Source organism: Muntiacus reevesi, chromosome 9, assembly GCF_963930625.1.
Source record: "Muntiacus reevesi chromosome 9, mMunRee1.1, whole genome shotgun sequence".
Taxonomy (NCBI): domain Eukaryota; kingdom Metazoa; phylum Chordata; class Mammalia; order Artiodactyla; family Cervidae; genus Muntiacus; species Muntiacus reevesi.
In genome coordinates, this window is record NC_089257.1 from 9,783,081 (window position 1) to 9,801,789 (window position 18,709).

General features: G+C 36.3%; 1 protein-coding gene across 1 annotated transcript; it reads right to left on the reverse strand.

The window, feature by feature from the left end:
- Nucleotides 1–1,386: 1,386 nt before the first annotated feature.
- Nucleotides 1,387–2,346, reverse strand: LOC136174790 (olfactory receptor 8U3-like). The gene has a single exon (XM_065944997.1). The coding sequence runs from the start codon at nt 2,344–2,346 to the stop codon at nt 1,387–1,389; it is 960 nt and encodes a 319-aa protein (XP_065801069.1).
- Nucleotides 2,347–18,709: the final 16,363 nt, after the last annotated feature.

Here is an 18,709-nt window from a genome sequence, read left to right on the forward strand (position 1 = left end):
CCCTTGCATTCCTATACACTAACAATGAAAAAACAGAAAGAGAAATTAAGGAAACAATACCATTCACCATTGCAACAAAAAGAATAAAATACTTAGGAGTATATCTACCTAAAGAAACAAAAGACCTATACATAGAAAACTGTAAAACACTGATGAAAGATATCAAAGAGGACACAAACAGATGGAGAAACATACCGTGTTCATGGATTGGAAGAATCAATATTGTCAAAATGGCTATTCTACCCAAAGCAATCTATAGATTCAATGCAATCCCTATCAAGCTACCAATGGTATTTTTCACAGAACTAGAGCAAATAATTTCACAATTTGTATGGAAATACAAAAAACCTCGAATAGCCAAAGTAATCTTGAGAAAGAAGAATGGAACTGGAGGAATCAACCTGCCTGACTTCAGACTCTACTACAAAGCCACAGTCATCAAGACAGTATGGTACTGGCACAAAGACAGAAATATAGATCAATGGAACAGAATAGAAAGCCCAGAGATAAATCCACGAACCTATGGACACCTCATCTTTGACAAAGGAGGCAAGGATATACAATGGAAAAAAGCTTTGTCTTTCTTATCTAAGACTGATAAACTTTTGAGAACTTAACTGATTGATTTTTAGTTACACATAAAAGCATTTATATAAATACACATAGAACTCACGGACTTCCCAGGTGGCGCTAGTGGTAAAGAATCTGCCTGCAAGAGACATATGAGATGCAGGTTTGATTTCTGGGTCGGAAAGATCCCCTGGAGGGCATGGCAATCCACTCAGTATTCTTGCCCAATAAACCCCATGAACAGAGGAGCCTGGCAGGCTGTAGTCCGTGGAGTCACAAAGAGTCTAACATGACTGAAGTGACGTAGCAGGCATAGCACTTACTACAACAGAATACTGTTCTAAGACTTTCATAAACAGTAACCTGTTTAACCTGCAAGACCAATCAACCATTCAGTTCTCATTATTTTGTAAAGTTGGAAAGAGAGTCATGCAGAGTTCAGGTCAATTGTCCCAAGTTTCACAGCTAATAAAAGTAGAAGATACAATTCAAACTCAGGCAGTCTTGGTCTTAGAGTCCTGAGTTCTAAGAAAAAGATGCTACTACCTTTGTTTGGGATACATGTATATGTGTTTGGGAGTGTATCTGTGTTCGTATTTGAAGATGATTTCATCGTCTTCAAATGCTACTATGTCTTGAACAGGACTCAGAATCAAACTGACTTTCCAGAATTGACCTGGGTCCTTGTATTACTTATCAGAGTCTGTTGAAGTAACAATCACATTTTCAGTCTACTGGTAAAGAAATCACAAGCAATGTCAAAAAGGGAAAGACTGACTTATTTTTCTTCTTGCATTTAATGTAATATTATTATTATTATTTTCTTAATTTTAGTATCTTTATAGTTTCACAACCTTTCCCCAAGACTTTCTTGGAGGCATCTTTCACCTCTTTGTTTCTTAGACTATAGATGAGTGGGTTCAACATGGGGATCACCACTGTGTAAAACACAGAGGCCATTTTGTCTGTGTCCAGGGAGTGGTTTGACTTGGGCTGCAGGTACATGAAGATCAGCGTGCCATAAAAAATGGCAACAGCCACCATGTGGGAGCCACAGGTAGAAACGGCCTTGCGTCGCCCCTGGGTAGAGCGGATCCTTACGATGGCGGTGATGATGAAGAGGTAGGAGGTGAGGACAACGGAAGACGAACAGATCATATCAAAACCAGCAAAGGCGAAGATCAGAATTTCCTTCATGTGTGTGTCTGAGCATGACAGAGCCAGGAGAGGGAGGTCATCACAGTAGAAATGGTTAATAACATTGGGGCCACAGTAAGTCAGACGGAAGGTGATGATGGTGTGGAACAGGGCAACCAGAAAGCTGTACCCATATGGAACTGCCACTAACCGAATGCAGACTCTCTCTGACATCAGTGTGGAATAGTGCAGGGGACTGCAGATGGCTACATAGCGATCGTAGGCCATGGAAGCTAAGAGGAAACACTCCATGATCATGAAGGTGAGAAAACAGCCCAGTTGTGTTGCACAAGCATAGAAGCCAATAGCATTGTGCTCCACAACAAAGTTCACCATCATCTTTGGAGTGATAGCAGAGGAGTAGCAAAGATCAACAAAGGCCAAGTGACTGAGGAAATAGTACATGGGCGTGTGGAGTCGAGCGTCAAGTCTGATCAAGGTTATCAAGCCCAGGTTGCCCAGCACTGTTACCAGATAGATGACCAAAAACACCACGAAGCAGGGGACCTGAAGCTCTGGCCGCTCTGTAATTCCCTTGAGAATGAATTCAGTGACAAAAGTAAGATTCACTTTAGCCATTTAATCTGATGGATTTGGCAGAGTCTGTTGTGAGCTCAAGAATAAAAATGACACCTACGGCCTCTGCCAGTGTTGGGGAAGGTGATCGTCAGCATCTTCTGTCCGTGAGTCATACCATCTTGTGGGCAAAAGGTAGCTGAAGCTCTCCAATGACGTGCCATTCTTGCTCCAGGAAAAGGAATCTATTACTCTCAGAGTAGTCTTCTTGAGCCTTACTTAGCTTTACAAAGAAGTGGTCCTTCTTTGCTTTATGATGTAGAAAATATGGAAGATGCTGATGAAAAATTAAATAGGATATAAAAGAAAGCACTTGAGGCAACTAATAGTAACATTCCAGTGTTTTTGTTGCCACCAAGATTTTGGTGCCCATGTATATGTTACAGGGAAAACTTACTCCATGTTGGATATATTTCTTTTAAATTTAACCTTTGTTTCCTGTTGCATTTGTTCACTGAAAGAATACTGTTCATACATATTGGTCTACTTTGGAAAACCCTGCCCCTCTGCCTAAATATTAAACCAAAGTGCATTTGTTCGGGACCCTGTCCACCTGTGGATGACTACAAGAGGGAAGGAATTAACACATTCTCTGCCCAAGGCTTGCCATTCCAGGAGATGATTGCCTTTTTGATTTACTTCTTCGCCCTCCCCTCATCTTTATTCTATAAAAGAACCTGTCATCTGGACCCCGATTAGATGATTATTTTGAGACATCGCTCTGCTATCTTCTTTCTCTGCTGGCTTTCTGAATAAAGTCAATATTCCTTGCCTCAACACCTAAACTCACAGTTAACTGGCTTGCCTTGCAGTAAGCAGAGTGAGCTTGGCTTAGGTAACACATGTGGTGGTTAAAAATACATAACAGATAAATGAAAGTACACTTATATTTCCCTGTTTTTCAATTTTGTGTAAGTCCCCAAAGCTTTAAAACATAAAAGTGATCTAGCATGACTTACTTACTTTTATAAAATAAGTACTTGATGCCATGTAGTTAAAAGGCAATTAATCAGATCTATGGAAAAATATAATTTTATTTGCGTAGGAATTAAAGAGACAACATTATTTTCCAATTCAAAAATTTACTACATTTTGTAGTTTGTTTCTGAGAGATAACATTAATTAAGCAGTCTGTTAGATAATTTATTCTAACTGTATGTAGATAAAAACCTTTTCCCATAAACATGTGTCAGTGTATTTCAGGGGCTTAAAATATCCAAAGTACTTACCTTGAGTTGTAAATGAAGTTTTGTGGAAGCATGTATAGTAGCTCTTGATGAATGCTTCAGAATAATTACTTGTATTTTTGACAGCTCTGGAAAAATAAGACTAGTTTGTCTAAGTCCAATGTTAGCCTATTTGGATTTTATTTTTGATCCTGTCTTTATTTCCCACATAGTGGGACCGTTAAATATTAACAAAAAAGAAGCCTTAAGACATTGCTGTGTATAATTCCTTCATATTTCAAATTTTATTTATTAATACTATTATTATTTATCCGTTGAAGTTGAGGATCGTCCATACAGATACTGTACATAGTGCAGAACATGAATTCACTTATGGTGTGGCTTCCCTGATAGCTCAGTTGGAAAAGAATCTACCTGCAATGCAGGAGAACCTGGTTCAATTCCTGGGTGGGGATAATCCACTGGAGAAGAGATAAGTTACCCAGTCCAGTATTCTTGTGGTTCAGCTGGTAACGAACCTGCCTGCAATGCGGGGAACCTGGGTTCAATCCCTGGGTTGGGAAAATCCCCTTGAGAAGGGAAAGGCTCCCCACTCCAGTGTTCTGGCCTGGAGAATTCCATGGACTCTAAAGTCCATGGGGTCCCAAAGAGTTGGACACAACTGAGTGACTTTCACTTTCACTTTTCATAGTTTCTTGCTAACACATTCTGATGAAATTTCTATCCCATCATACGTGAGAAGCGATGGAGAAAACCCAGGCTCAGAGCTATGGTCACAGAGTAGGGACTTCCCTGGTGGCTCAGCAGTGAAGACTATGCCTGCAAGTGCAGGAGAGGCAGATTCAGTCCCCATGTTGGGAAGATCCCCTAGAAGAGGAAATAGAAACCCACTCCCGTATTCTTGCCTGGGAAATCCCATGGATAGAGGGGCTTGGTGGGCTACAGTCCATGGGGTTGCAAAGGGTTGGAAATGACTTAGCAACTAAACAGCAACAGCAACGCAGAGAGCAGATGGTCCAGTGTGGGTGTAACTGGGTTGTTTGACTGCAGAGCCCATATTCCTAATCCATAAAGTCATGCGGCCCAATGTGTAACATATTGGTAGATGTGTCCATTTTGCTCTGGTGTGAACCTAATGTTTAGAGAAGTCAAACATGAAAACTGTAGTTGAGCCAAATTTCAGGAGATCAAACTTCTAGAAAGTTTTCTAAAAGTATTTGAAGTACAAATAGATATCCTATAGAAAGGACTGAAATAGAGAGTATGAAAGTAAGAAATGCAGTTAAGGTATTAGAGGCATTATGATTCCATTTAATACCGCAGCTCATAAAGCAGGAAGGTTTCTAGTGGAAAGCGAAGTTCCAGGTGGACAGTTGACTATTCACTCTACAAACTTCATGTGACTCACCTGCTTAGCCATGACTCTGGCTCCAAATGTACTCATTCCAAAGTTGTCTGAGAGATTTAATAGTTCCTAGATCCCTCTGAGTCTAGATTTGAACCTCAAGAGATATCTGAATGATGCAATATCTCCTTATCTGTTTCTCTCGAAGTATGATGAGCTGAACAAAGTATACTGGGGATTTGAAAAAAATATAATTATCTGTATTCCTGAAGGAGCTATACTTCAAGTTTACTTATCAGACAATTTCCACAGAAGCAAAAGTAGGCTGTATTAAAGACAGCAATGTAAAAAGACCATACACTTTCATTCATTTAAATCAAAACTCAAGTTTTGTGAAAGGATAAGACCAGCATTTAAATTCTGAGTAAATTATGGGAATGTGGGTAATGTTTGTATTCTTTTTAGATCTCAACTTCCTCAATTGTAAAATCAAGTAAAACATGCTTTATGTTTTAATGAATATTGAAAGTATTAATGCATGTAAAGACTCAGTAAACTCTTTGATAAATAGTGAATACTCAAAATATATTTGCTTTAAAAAGGGAACTAAATCAGAACATTAAAATAAATAAAATAAACATACTTACTCCAAAAAACTACCTGAAAAACAGAACAATTTCAACAGTGTCAGATTCTATCTTGGTGACTCTGCACAGGAAAGAAAACGTTATCATTATGGTGAAATCCAGATTTTTTTTCCACAAATTTCAAAGTAGAAAATCAACTTTAAGCCAATTTCAAACTATGTTTGTGCGTGAAAACGGCACTCCCAGCAGTAGACCCACTTCCTGAAAGAGTCATCCGCTGCTCCGGTTTCTGCTAACCGTGGTCCCCCCCACCAGCTTTTCCCACGGCGCTGGCCCCAGGCCTCCCTAGCTTGCATGGTTATCATATGATCGATGCACGCAGCAAGCTTTCGTCCAGCCTTCGTTGGATCCCTCTGCGATCTGCGAGTGTGCACTGTCTCACTGCTTGTCTTTACGATACCGTGGATTCCTGGATCTGTGTCTTTTTCATGTTGGTTTTAATTCAGTCCTCTCGGCCCTCATCGCGATGTGTGGGTTCCCGTTCCAGCGGCCGTGTCGTTACGGAGCCTGGGCTCGAGGACCGCGGCTGCGGGAGTCTGAGCTCGCGGCGCAGGCGGAGCTTCTCCGCAGCAGGCGGGTCTCCAACCGGGGCAGAGCCCGCGTGCCCTGCGTCGGCAGGCCACGCCTAGCCGCTGGGCCCCCGAGGAAGGCCTGTTTCTTTCTTCCTTTTCTGCTTGTTTTTACCGGTAGTAAGGGCACCTAACATAAGAGCTACCCGCTTTAATTTTAAGTACACAGTAAGATATTAACTATAGACAAACTGCTGTACAGGAGACGGCTAGAGCTATTCATCTCTATGACAGATACTTCTCCTTCCTAAACAACTCTCATTGTCCCTCCTCCCAGGTCCTGGCAACCGCTATTCTACCACTTCTTTGAAGGACTATTTTAGATACATCATATAAGTGAAATAATGAGCAGTTTATCCTACTCTAACTGGCTTATTTTACTTATAATATCCTCCAGGCTCATTTATGTTGTCACATATTTCTTTTTAAGGCTGATATTGCTACATATGTATATGCCACATTTTCTTTTTTCTAAATTTTTTTTTTATTAAAGTATAGTTGACACTAATTTCTTCTGCAGAGCAGTGATTCATCTCTGTGTGTGTGTGTGTGTGTGTATATATATATATAAAATGCTCGGAAGGCTATAGTTCATGGGGTCGCAATGAGGTGGACATGATTGAGTGACTGGGCATGCATTATGTATATTGCATATATAAGCATATATATATATATATATATATATATATATATATATTCTTCACGTTCATTTCTATTATGGTTTATCACAGAATATTGAATATAGTTCCCTCTGCTATATAGTGGGACCTTGTTGTTTATCCATCCCATATGTCCTTACAATTAAAATATATGCAATGGAATACTACTACTGAGCCATAAAGAAAAAATGAAATAATGCCATTTTCATCAACATGAATGGACCTACAGGTGAACCGAGCCACTGAACGACAAGAGGTATGGATGGAACATATCCGACGATGAACAGACATGTTAAAGCTGACAGTTTTTATGGAGGAAATTATTGTATCTAATCTTGCAATTTTGTATAGGTTTCAACATTTCCACAGTAAAAAATCTGATTATATGATAATTAGTTTTTTTTAGTAAAAAGATAAAAATTATTGAAAGTCTGTAAGTAGCTGTTTCAGCTTGTGGTTTGAAATTCTAATAGATCTTTATTAAAACTATTGTCATACAGGTCAGCAAATCTTCACACATGAAAAGAAATATAAGTATATATATACCTTCAAACTGTCCTTTACAGTTGTTACCTCTGAACGTGATAGAAAAAATGGAATTCAAAATGAAAAAAATACATATTATAGATGATGTGTGTGTACTTCAAAAACAAGAGAATTTAGAGATGTACCTTCATAGCTTATTGCTCTCTGATGTATGTTGGTATGATGAGGGGTTCTATAGTGGGATTCTAACTTGAAGAAAGAAAAATGATTTCTGTGGTTGAGATATTTAAAACAATTTAATGATATACACATATATATATGTATGTATGTATTTGTCTATCTATCATCTATCTATTACACTACTACTGCAGATGACAGAAGCATCCAAGAATTTTGTTAGACATTCTGAAAGGGACAAAATAATAGTACATCCTTGAGAATTTTAGATTGCATTAATTTTGAAATATATAGCCATTCTGCAGTTCGACCTTGATTCCTGATACTAGCTAATGATTTAATCAGCTGTGACTTGAGACAGATTATTTAAATTATCTGAGTTTCTCTTATCTAAAATACGGGAATATTTTTCCTGCATCATCATGTTTTGTAAGGAATAACAATATAACATATGTAGATCTTTTTAGTGCCTTGCTTGGCACATAATTAGGACCCAATAAATCTTAGTCACAGTTATCATCATTACTATCATTCTACTTGCAATTATTACAGCAGCATCAATATGCAGTTTGTGAATTCATTTACTGTCCATTAAAGGTTTACTCATCAAAAGTGCCTGGTGTTATAAGCAGTATATTTATTTCCTAATTGGGACTCAGAGTTTATGACTTTCCCAAGTGTGTGTGGGGAGGTGATTGATGAGCCTGAGTCAAACCTACATCCTGCTCCAAAACCTCTAAGCTTCCCAGTGCAGCCTGCAGTTTGATCTCCCAAAGGAAGATGCTCCAAGGCTGAGGACAGAGTCATCCCTGAGGAATCAGATGATAACTTCAACACTCTCAAACTGCACTCCATATTCATTAATCCTGAGTTGAAACTTTGTTTGTTGAAATTGGTTTCTGTTAATACATCCCCAAGAAAAAGCTGAGAAACATCATTTTAATAAGTCTCCTTGAAACTGATTAAAAGGTAAATCTTTTATCAATTACAGTAGGGAATTCTGTTTGCAGGGAAGAGTTTTGTAATAAGACCCAGAGAGACAGTTTCATCACTGACACTTAAGCACACTCTAACTTCAGTTTCTTTTTACTTAATGATCAGCAATTATTCAATTAAAATAGACAAGTAAAGAATGGTAGCTACAAAAAAAAAGTATTTTTCTTAGTTTTCCCACATATTCTGAATTTTTGCAACCTGACTAGAAATGGAAATATTAACCTAATTTCTTTCATATATTATGGGCAAGCAATAGGCACTTGGGAACTTGCAAATTTTGTGGGAAAATACTTCATATTCATTAATGCCAAATAATTTGGTAATAGAATCACTGATTATTTTTTTTTTTCAAATTCAATGCTGCTACAATTTTTTTTTCATAATTCAGATTTTTAACATATAAGGGAAGGTCCTGCTAGAATGCATTAAAGGATACAAATGGGTTTAATACTTCCCTGAATTAAAAAAAAAATCCTGAAGAGTCAGCTAGGTAAAAGCTAACTCAGATGGAGATAGGATTGAAATAGCAAATGTAAAATCTATGCACTACCAATGTGAGATGCCATATACCATGCGTGCATAGTTTGCATTAGGTAATAGCGTGTGAGCTGCAGTAATTAGACAAAGTTTTGGTTTATTCATAACTCTAGAATAGAAATTATGAAGCAATATATGATTAAAATGCTCATATTTACGGTTTGATCATATTCTAGAAATTAGACAGGGCACAAAGATCTCATCACGATGGAAACAAGACATGAGGGTATCAAGTGAAGTCCAGTCAGCGCCACTGCCCAGGGTCCAGCCATGTCCAGCTCTTCGTTACTGCATGAATTGTAACCTGCCGAGCTCCACTGTCCATGGAGTTTTCCAAGTAAGATTACCGGAGCAGGTTATCATTTCCTAATCCAGGGAATCTTCCCAGCTCAGGGATTGAACCTGCATCTTGTGTCTCTGGCACTGGCAGGTAGATTCTTTATCATTACTTGGGAAGTCGTCAAACCAACTTACTCTGTGAAAACAAGTAAAACACTTGCTTCAAGGAATAAGTCAAATTTTCAGCTTAAAAATATCAGAGAAATAATTGTGTATGTGTGTATGTTTAAAACCAGGGTCTCCTACATTGCAGGCAGATTCTTTACCATCTGAGCTACCAGGGAAGCCCAAATAAAAGCTAAAAGAATACAAATGAAGGTATATGTAGAGAATTATTCCTGAATAGCCGTATCCTCCTTTGTAGCTAAATAAGAAAGATTGAAACTAGGTATACTAGAAATTAAGTACCAAAAACTGGGTAAAGAAAATAAAAAGCCTTATGTAACTTGATTTAGGAATTAAAAAAAAAAAAACAAAAAAGAAAACATAACTAAATGGAGTCATTTTTGAGCCACTTTATTTATAGTTCCTGACGCAACTGGGGACTTAAAAATTATTGTTGAGCAATAAATGAATTTCTCAAAAAGTTTTGGCAGTTTGACTCCCAACAATACCAATCTCATTATTTTCAAAGTATGTTTCCTCTTTTATGTTTGTTTAACTATTAGTAAAACTTAAATTTTGCTAATGATTAACATAGAATTTACTAAAGATTTAATGCTTTCCTGGTGGCTCAGTGATGAAGAATCTGCTGCCAATAAAGGAGACACACGTTCAAACCCTGGGTCAGGAAAACCTTCTGGGGAAGGAAATGGCAACCCACTCCAGATTCTTATCTGGAAAATCTCATGAACACAGGAGCCTAGTGGGTTACAGTCCTTGGGGTTGCAAAAGAGTTGGAAATGACAAAGCAACTAAACCACAGCCATGGCATAAAAGCAGTAGGTATCAAAGAAAAAATATCATTTCTAAAGAATGAGCTTGGCAAGTGACAGCTATATATATAGTTTTTAATACAAGCGCAGAAAAATATAAACTCTTAGTTCTGTTGGGAATCTTATTGAGCCTCCAGTTTGTGTCAACAAATACATACAAAGAGACTGATAAGAGACCAAAACTTCTTCCCACATGATAAATAACAGAGAGGACAAAGAAATAAACCAACTAAAAGTTTGGTATAATGATGAATGATATTGGGGAAAAAAAGTAAGTTAAAGAAGAGAAGTAGTGTACTAGTAATTAATGCTGATGTGACATTTATGCTAATATAGACATGATTCTAGATCTTTTACACAATTTACATCCTTTATATTTACATAATTTACACACAAATTTAATCCTCAAAGCCGCACCAGAAGCAGTTACTTTGTCCATTTTTGTTTCAAAGATGTTGAAACGAAACACAGGGTGTTATGTGAATAAGTATTGTCATGGCACACCAACAAAGCCAGAATTTGGGCCTAGATAATCTAACTTTAGTGTTCTCACATTTCACACTGTGAACGTGTCCAGGGGGTGAAAGATTGAGGTGTCAAAGAAAGGTATCCTAGGCAGAGGGAACAAATGCAACCATGGGGTCTCCCAGGCGGCTCTAGTGGGAAAGAGCAAGTCTGCCAGTGCAGGAGTTATGAGACATGGGTTTGATCCCTGGGTTGGGAAGATCCCCCTGAGAGAGGGCATGACAACCCACTCCATATCCTAGCCTGGATTATCCAATGGACAGAGGAGCCTAGAACATACACACACACAAGCTGGCATGCCCCACAAAAAAAAAAAAATATATATATATATATATGGATAGAAAGAATGGAATGGGGGGAGGGGGAAGAATTAAGATAAATGTAGTCAGAAAGCCATAAACAACCTAATTATTCCCAGTTCTGTGGACCCCTGTAAAAGTTCCAAAGTGATGTCGATGAACTTAGAGCCTGCGATACAGTGAAGCAGGTCAGAAAAGAAAGATAAATATCATATATTACTGCATATATATGGAATCTAGAAAACTGGTGCTGAGGAACCTGCCTGCAGGGCGGGAACAGGGACTCAGGCATAGAGAAGGGCCTGTGGACACAGGAGGAGAAGGAGTCGATCAGCCCCTAAGCGTGTCCGACTCTTTTCAGACCCACGGACTGCAGCATGCCAGGCTTCCCTCTCTTTCAGCATCTCTAGGCGTTTGCTCAAACTCAGGTCCATTGAGTCAGTAATGCCATCCAACCATCCCATCCTCTGTCGCCCCTTTCTCTTCCTGCACTCAACCTTTCCCAGCATCAGGGTCTTTTCCAATGAGGCAGTTCTTCATATCTTGTTAAGTGGACTTTATATAGAATAACGGGAATTAAAGGCTGATTGGAATGATTTCGTGAGAGGTGGGAGGACATACACAGAGGCAGCATACAAACACAAACAACTTTACAAAGAACAGTGGTGCAAAAAAGGTAATCTTGTAGTAAAGTAAGTACAAGGCTAATTCTTTTTTCCAGTAGTCATGTACAGACGAGGGGTTTGGACTATAAAGAAAACTGAGGGCCAAATAATGTGTTCTTTCAAATTGTAATGCTGGGGAAGATTCTTGAGGGTCCTTGGACTGCAAGGAGATCAAACCAGTTAATCCTAAAGGAAATTAAGCCTGAATATTCATTGGAAGAACTGATGCTGAATCTGAAGTTCCAGTACTTTGGCCACCTGATGCCAAGAGCCAATTCATTGGAAGAGACCGTGATGCTGATAAAGTTTGAGGGCAGAAGGAGGAGGCGACAGAAGATGAGATGGCTGGATGGCATCACTGACACAGTGGACATGAGTTTGAGCAAACTCTTGGAGATAGCGGAGGACAGGGAAGACCGGCCTGCTACTGTCCACGGGGTCAGAAGTTGAACAGAGCTTAGTGACTGAACAACAGCAGCAAAAAGTTTTAAAGCAGACTTACTGTCTTACTCAGCATTTCTATTATTCAGTTTAATCTAAAAAATGTTTGATCATTCTAAACTAATCTTGAGTAATTTCTTATACTCAAATTGCATATTCAGAGAATTTGTTGTATTAATTGTTATTATTTCTGTTATCATTAATAATAATATAATTATTATAAGTTAATAAATTTATAAATCCATAAATTATATTATAAACATATATTATAAATAAAATATGTAATATATTATTAATAAATATATATTATTAAATAAGTGTATAATATACAATTTATATGTTATTTATAAATATTTATTATAAATTTATAAATGAATATATAAATGCAGATATAATTTATGTTTATAAATTCATTATAAATATAATTATATACATTTATATATGCTATAATTGTATATAGATATAATTATACTATACACTATACTATATATTATTATATATTATATATTATAACATACATTACAATATATTATATAATATAATATATATTATATTATATAATATATATACATATATATGTATATACATACATATACAATATATATATACAATATATAATAATATATAGTTATATAATATATGTAATTATATATTTATTATATATTATTATTAACTATATTATAATATAAAAATTATATATAATAAATAAATATAAAATAGCATATGATATACAATGATATAATCTCTTATTATATATTAATAATATTTCAAATATAACAATTCATATTTATATATAATATTATATATTACATAATAATTATATTATTAAATATTATGTATTACATTATATATTATTATATCTTATATATAACATATTTGTAATATATTATATTATATATTTATAAGTTAAATTTAAATAAATATAATCTAATTCATAGTTATGAATATATAAGTATACATTATAATAAAATATAAATATTTTATATTGTATACTATATAAATATATATATTATATAAACATACAAACAATATATCATATATAATTATATATTTTGTAATGCATATAATATATAAGAATGTATGATATATATTATAAAATATATAATATATTTTATAATTATGACATTTAATATATTAACATATAATAGTATTTTATGTATCATTATATGTTATATATTATAATATATATTATATGCTATATATATACTATATAAGATATATTATATATATATACTGTATAAATTTATAAACTCTACTATATATATTATATCATATAGTATAATATATATTATATATATATTTAATATACTGACAGATAATGATATATTATATGTATCATTATATGTTATATATTAAATATATATTATATTATATATAATATATATACTATATATGCTGTATGCTATATATTATATATATTATACAATATTATATATTCTATATTATAACATATAATGATGCATAATATATCATTATCTGTCAATATATTAAATATAATTATATTATGAAATATATTATATATTTATAATATATAATATAATTATAAAATATTACAATATAATGCAAATATAATAGGTCATATTCATAATTAAATATATTATAATAATATATTGCATACATCAATAATAATGTATATAATAATATAATATAATATAGTGTGCATATTAAAATATAATAAATTAATATATATTATTATTTTATTTTTATTATTGTTGTATATCATTTATTTGTTAGACTCAAATTTGTTATACTCAAAGAGAATTTTTTATAGAACTATTAGTTTCTAGTTTGCTGTTGTTTAGTCACTATGTCATGTCTGACTCTTTTGGTCACAAGTCCTGTCCATGGACTGTAATCAGCTAGCAGCGTCTGTCCATGGAATTTTCCAGGCAAGAATACTGGAGTGGGTCGCCATTGCCTTCCCCAGTGGATCTCCCTGCCATTTCCTTCTCCGTGGGATCGATCCCAGGGATGGAACTCGTGTCTCCTGTGTTGGCAGGTGGATTCTTTACCACTGAGCCACCAGGGAAGCATTTTACTAATTAGAAAAAATAATAAAATATTAAAATTGGCTATATTACAGTCTACTAGAAACATATTTTGGAAAGACTCTTACATGGTATATAAACTCCTGCTATTGTAGTGATAGTAGTCTTAGTCACTGGTGTCCAACGCTTTGCAGCCCTAAGAACTATAGTCTGCCAGGTTACTCTGTCCATGGGATTCTGCAAGCAAGAATATTGGAATCAGTTGCTATTCTCTTCTCCATGGGATCTTCCCGACCCAGGGAATGAACTCAGGTCTTCTGCACTACAGGCAGAATCTTTACCATCTGAACCACCAAGGAAGCCCAGAATCCTGATATCATCAGACTTTTATATTTGTGGATCCTGAATTTGGCAATTCATCCTGGAACCATGATGAATCCACTGATGCAGAACTTCTGAACTGGAGGGACAACTGTGTTGTGCTATGCCATTTTGTATAAGGGACTTGATCATCCCTGCATTTGGTGGGGAGAGAGGAGAGGTGTCCTGCAACCATTCCCCCCCAGGTATTCATGAACAACTGACTTGCTGCACAAAAAAAGGGGGGGGGCATTAAAAGTAGTAAATCATCATATATTCTATGAGCATATTTTAATCAAGTACATAAAACATGAAGGAAAAATAAGTTGTATTCAAACTTAAAGAGTAGTTACATGTAGTGGATGATTTATACAGTTTATTTTTCATATTTTTCTGTATATCAAATATTATTATGATGCATCCATATACATTTGACCCATGCGCAATGCAGGATTAGGGGCATGGACCCTACTGGTTGGAGAATTTGCCTTAACTTTGCAGGAGATATGCAGTTCTTTATCTGAAGAGTCAGTACTTATTGAAAAGAAAATGGCATATGACTGGATCCATGCAGTTCAAACCCATGTTGTTCAGGTGTCAAATATACTTTATTTATGTTCTGAAAAAAACATTTTCTTTTCATAAAGTAATGCATATATAAAAATGCCCTATACCTATCAAGTTTTCTAAAACTCTGAGCTCATGGATTTTATTGAGTTATTTTAGTAAATGAGGTGATATTTTTAAAGTCTTGTTAATTATAAATTGGTAAGAAAGAGATGGATTATTTAATTAATAATATTAGGGAAATTAATTTGCTGTGTGGAAAAACAATAGCTTAGATTCTTGCCTCAAGTCACAAAACAAATTAATGCTGTGTAATTTTAAAAGTTGAATGTTAATGACATATGATGTAGACAAAGGTTATTTATTGTTCTTAGGTCTACACTTAGCAAAGAATAAAGAAAACAGCTTAGGATTTATAACATCTAGGTGAAAAATCCAGTTAGTAGATGTAAAGCAGATAGTTTGAATCAGAATCCCTTCAACTAGGATGATCACAGGGAGTGGAAGAGACAGATGTAAACAAATGATGATGATACATCAGAAATAGTTGGGATATTTAAATAGTTTACCACTTTGTGTGTGTGTGTGTGTGTGTGTGTGTGTGTGTGTGTGTGTTGTTTGAAGCAACTGAACTGGACATGCACAATCAAGGATAACCACGTCAGCATTCTTGCCTTGAGAACCCCATAAGCTGTATGAAGGGGCAAATGAATAAGACACTGCAAGATGAACTCCCCAGGTTGGTAGGTTCTCAATATGCTACTGGAGATTGGTGGCAAATTATCTCCAGAAAGAATGAAGAGACAGAGCCAAAGCAAAAACACCACCCAGTTGTGGATGTGACTGGTGATGGAATCACCAGTTGCTCTGTAACGAGCAATATTGCATAGGAACCTGGAATGTTAGGTCCATGAATCAAGGTAAATTGGAAGTAGTCAAACAGGAGATGGCAAGAGTGAACATTGACATTTTAGGAATCAGTGAATTAAAATGGACTGGAATGGGTGAATTTAATTCAGATGACATTATATCTACTACTGTGGGCAAGAATCCCTTAGATGAAATAGAGTAGCTACCATACTCCACAAGAGTATTTGATGCACTCTCAAAAAACAACAGAATGATCTATGTTTGTTTCCAAGGAAAACCATTCAATATCACAATCAAAGAAAACTAAGTCTATGCCTCGACCAGTAATGCTGAAGAAGCTGAAGTTGAATGGTTCTATGAAGACCAACAAGATCTTCTAGAACTAACACCCAAAAAAGAGGTCCTTTTCTAGGGGGTGGAATGTAAAAGTAGGAAGTTAAGATATACCTGGAGTAACAGGCAAATTTGGCCTTGGAGTACAAAGTGAAGCAGGGCAAAGGCTAACAGAGTATTGCCAAGAGAATGCACTGGTCATAGCAAACACCCTCTTCCAACAACACAAGAGAAGACTCTACACTTGGATATCACCAGATGGTCAATGCTGAAATCAGATTGATTGTATTGTTTGTAGCCGAAGATGGAGAAACTCTATACAGTCAGCAAAAACAAGACTGGGAGCTGACTGTGGCTCAGGTAAACTCCTTATTGCCAAATTCAGACTTATATTGAAGAAAGTAGGGCAAACCACCAGGCCATTCAAGTATAACCTAAATCAAATCCCTTACAATTATACAGTAGAAGTGACAAATAGATTCAAGGGATTATATCTGATAGAGTGCCTAAAGAACTCTGGGTGGAGGTTCATGACATTGTACAGTAGTCAGTGAACAAGACCATTCTCAAGAAAAGGAAATGCAAAAATGCAAAATGGTTACCTGGGGACACCTTACAAATAGCTGAGAAAAGAAGAGAAGCTAAAGGCAAAGGAGAAAAGGAAAGACATATCACTTTGAATGCACATTTCCAAAGAATAGCAAGGAGAGATAAGAAAGACTTCCTCAGTGATCAGTGCAAATAAACACAGGAAAACAAAAGAATGGGAAAGCCTAGCGATCTCTTCAAGAAAATTAGAGATACCAAAGAAACATTTCATGCAAAGATGGGATCAATAAATGACAGAAATGGTATGGACCTAACAGAAGAAGATTTTAAGAAGAGGTGACAAGAATACACAGAAGAACCGTACAAAATAGATCTTCAAGACCCAGATAACCATGATGGCATGATCACTCACCTAGAGCCAGACATCCTGGAGTGTGAAGCCAAGTGGACCTTACGAAGCATTACTACAGACAAAGCTAGTGGATGTGATGGAATTCCAGTTGAGGTATATCAAATCCTGAAAGATGATGCTGTGAAAGTGCTGCACTCAATATGCCAACAAATTTGGAAAACTCAGCAGTGGCCACAGGGCTGGAAAAGGTCAATTTTCATTCCAATCCCTAAGAAAGGCAATGCCAAAGAATGCTCAAACTACCACACAATTGCATTCATCTCACACGCTAGTAAACTAATGCTCAAAATTATCCAAACCAGGCTTCAACTGTTCGTGAACTGTGAACTTCCAGATGTTCAAACTGGATTTAGAAAAGGTAGAGGAAATACAGATCAAATTTGCAACATCCATTGGATCATAGAAAAAGCAAGAAAGTTCCAGAAATACATCTACTTCTGCTTTACTGACTAAGCCAATGCCTTTGAATGTGTGGATCATGACAAATTGTGGAAAATTCTTAAAGAGATGGGAGTACCAGACTACCTTACCTGAATCCTGAGAAATCTGTATGCAGGTCCAGAAGCATCAGTTAGAGCTGGACATGGAACAACACACTGGTTCCAAATCAGGAAAGGAGTACTTCAAGGCTGCATATTGACATCCTGCTTATTTAACTTATATGCAGAGTACATCATGAGAAATGCCAGGCTGGATGAAATACAAGCTGGAATCAAGATTGTCGGGAGTAATATCAATAACCTCAGGTATGCAGATTTTACCATCCTTAAGGCAGAAAGTGAAAGAGAGCTAAACAGCCTCTTGATGAAAGTGAAAGAGGAGAGTGAAAATGATGGCTTAAAACTCAACTTTCACCAAACAAGTGTCATGGCATCCGGTTCAATCATTTCATGCAAATAGATGGGGAAACAATGGAGAGAGTGAGAGACTTTTTTGGGGGGTCTCCAAAATCACTGTGGATGGTGATTGCAGCCATGAAATTAGAAGATCTTTGCTCCTTGGAAGAGAAGCTATCATCAACCTAGACAGCCTATTAAAAAGCAGAGACACTAAGTTGCCAACAAAGGTCCATCTAGTCAAGGCTATGGTTTTTCCAGTAGTCACGTATGGATGTGAGAGTTGGACTATAAAGAAAGATGAGTGCTGAAGAACTGATGCTTTTGAACTGTGGTGTTGGAGAAGACTCTTGAGAGTTCCTTGGACAGCAAGTGGATCCAACCAGTCTATCCTAAAGTAAATCAATCCTGAATATTCATTGGAAGGACTGATGTTGAAGCTGAAGTGCCAATACATTGGCCACCTGATGCTCTTAGCATCAGACCTCACTCACTAGAAAAGACCCTGAGGCTGGCAAAAATTGAAGGCAGGAGGAGAAGGGGCTGACAGAGTATCAGATGGTTGGATGGCATTACTGACTTGATGGACATGAGTTTGAGCAAGCTCTGGGAGTTGGTGATGGACAGGGAAGCCTGGCATGCTG

Bases quoted from the DNA above. Each gene is read 5' to 3' on its own strand.
- LOC136174790 (XM_065944997.1), bottom strand. From the start codon at position 2,346: ATGGCTAAAGTGAATCTTACTTTTGTCACTGAATTCATTCTCAAGGGA.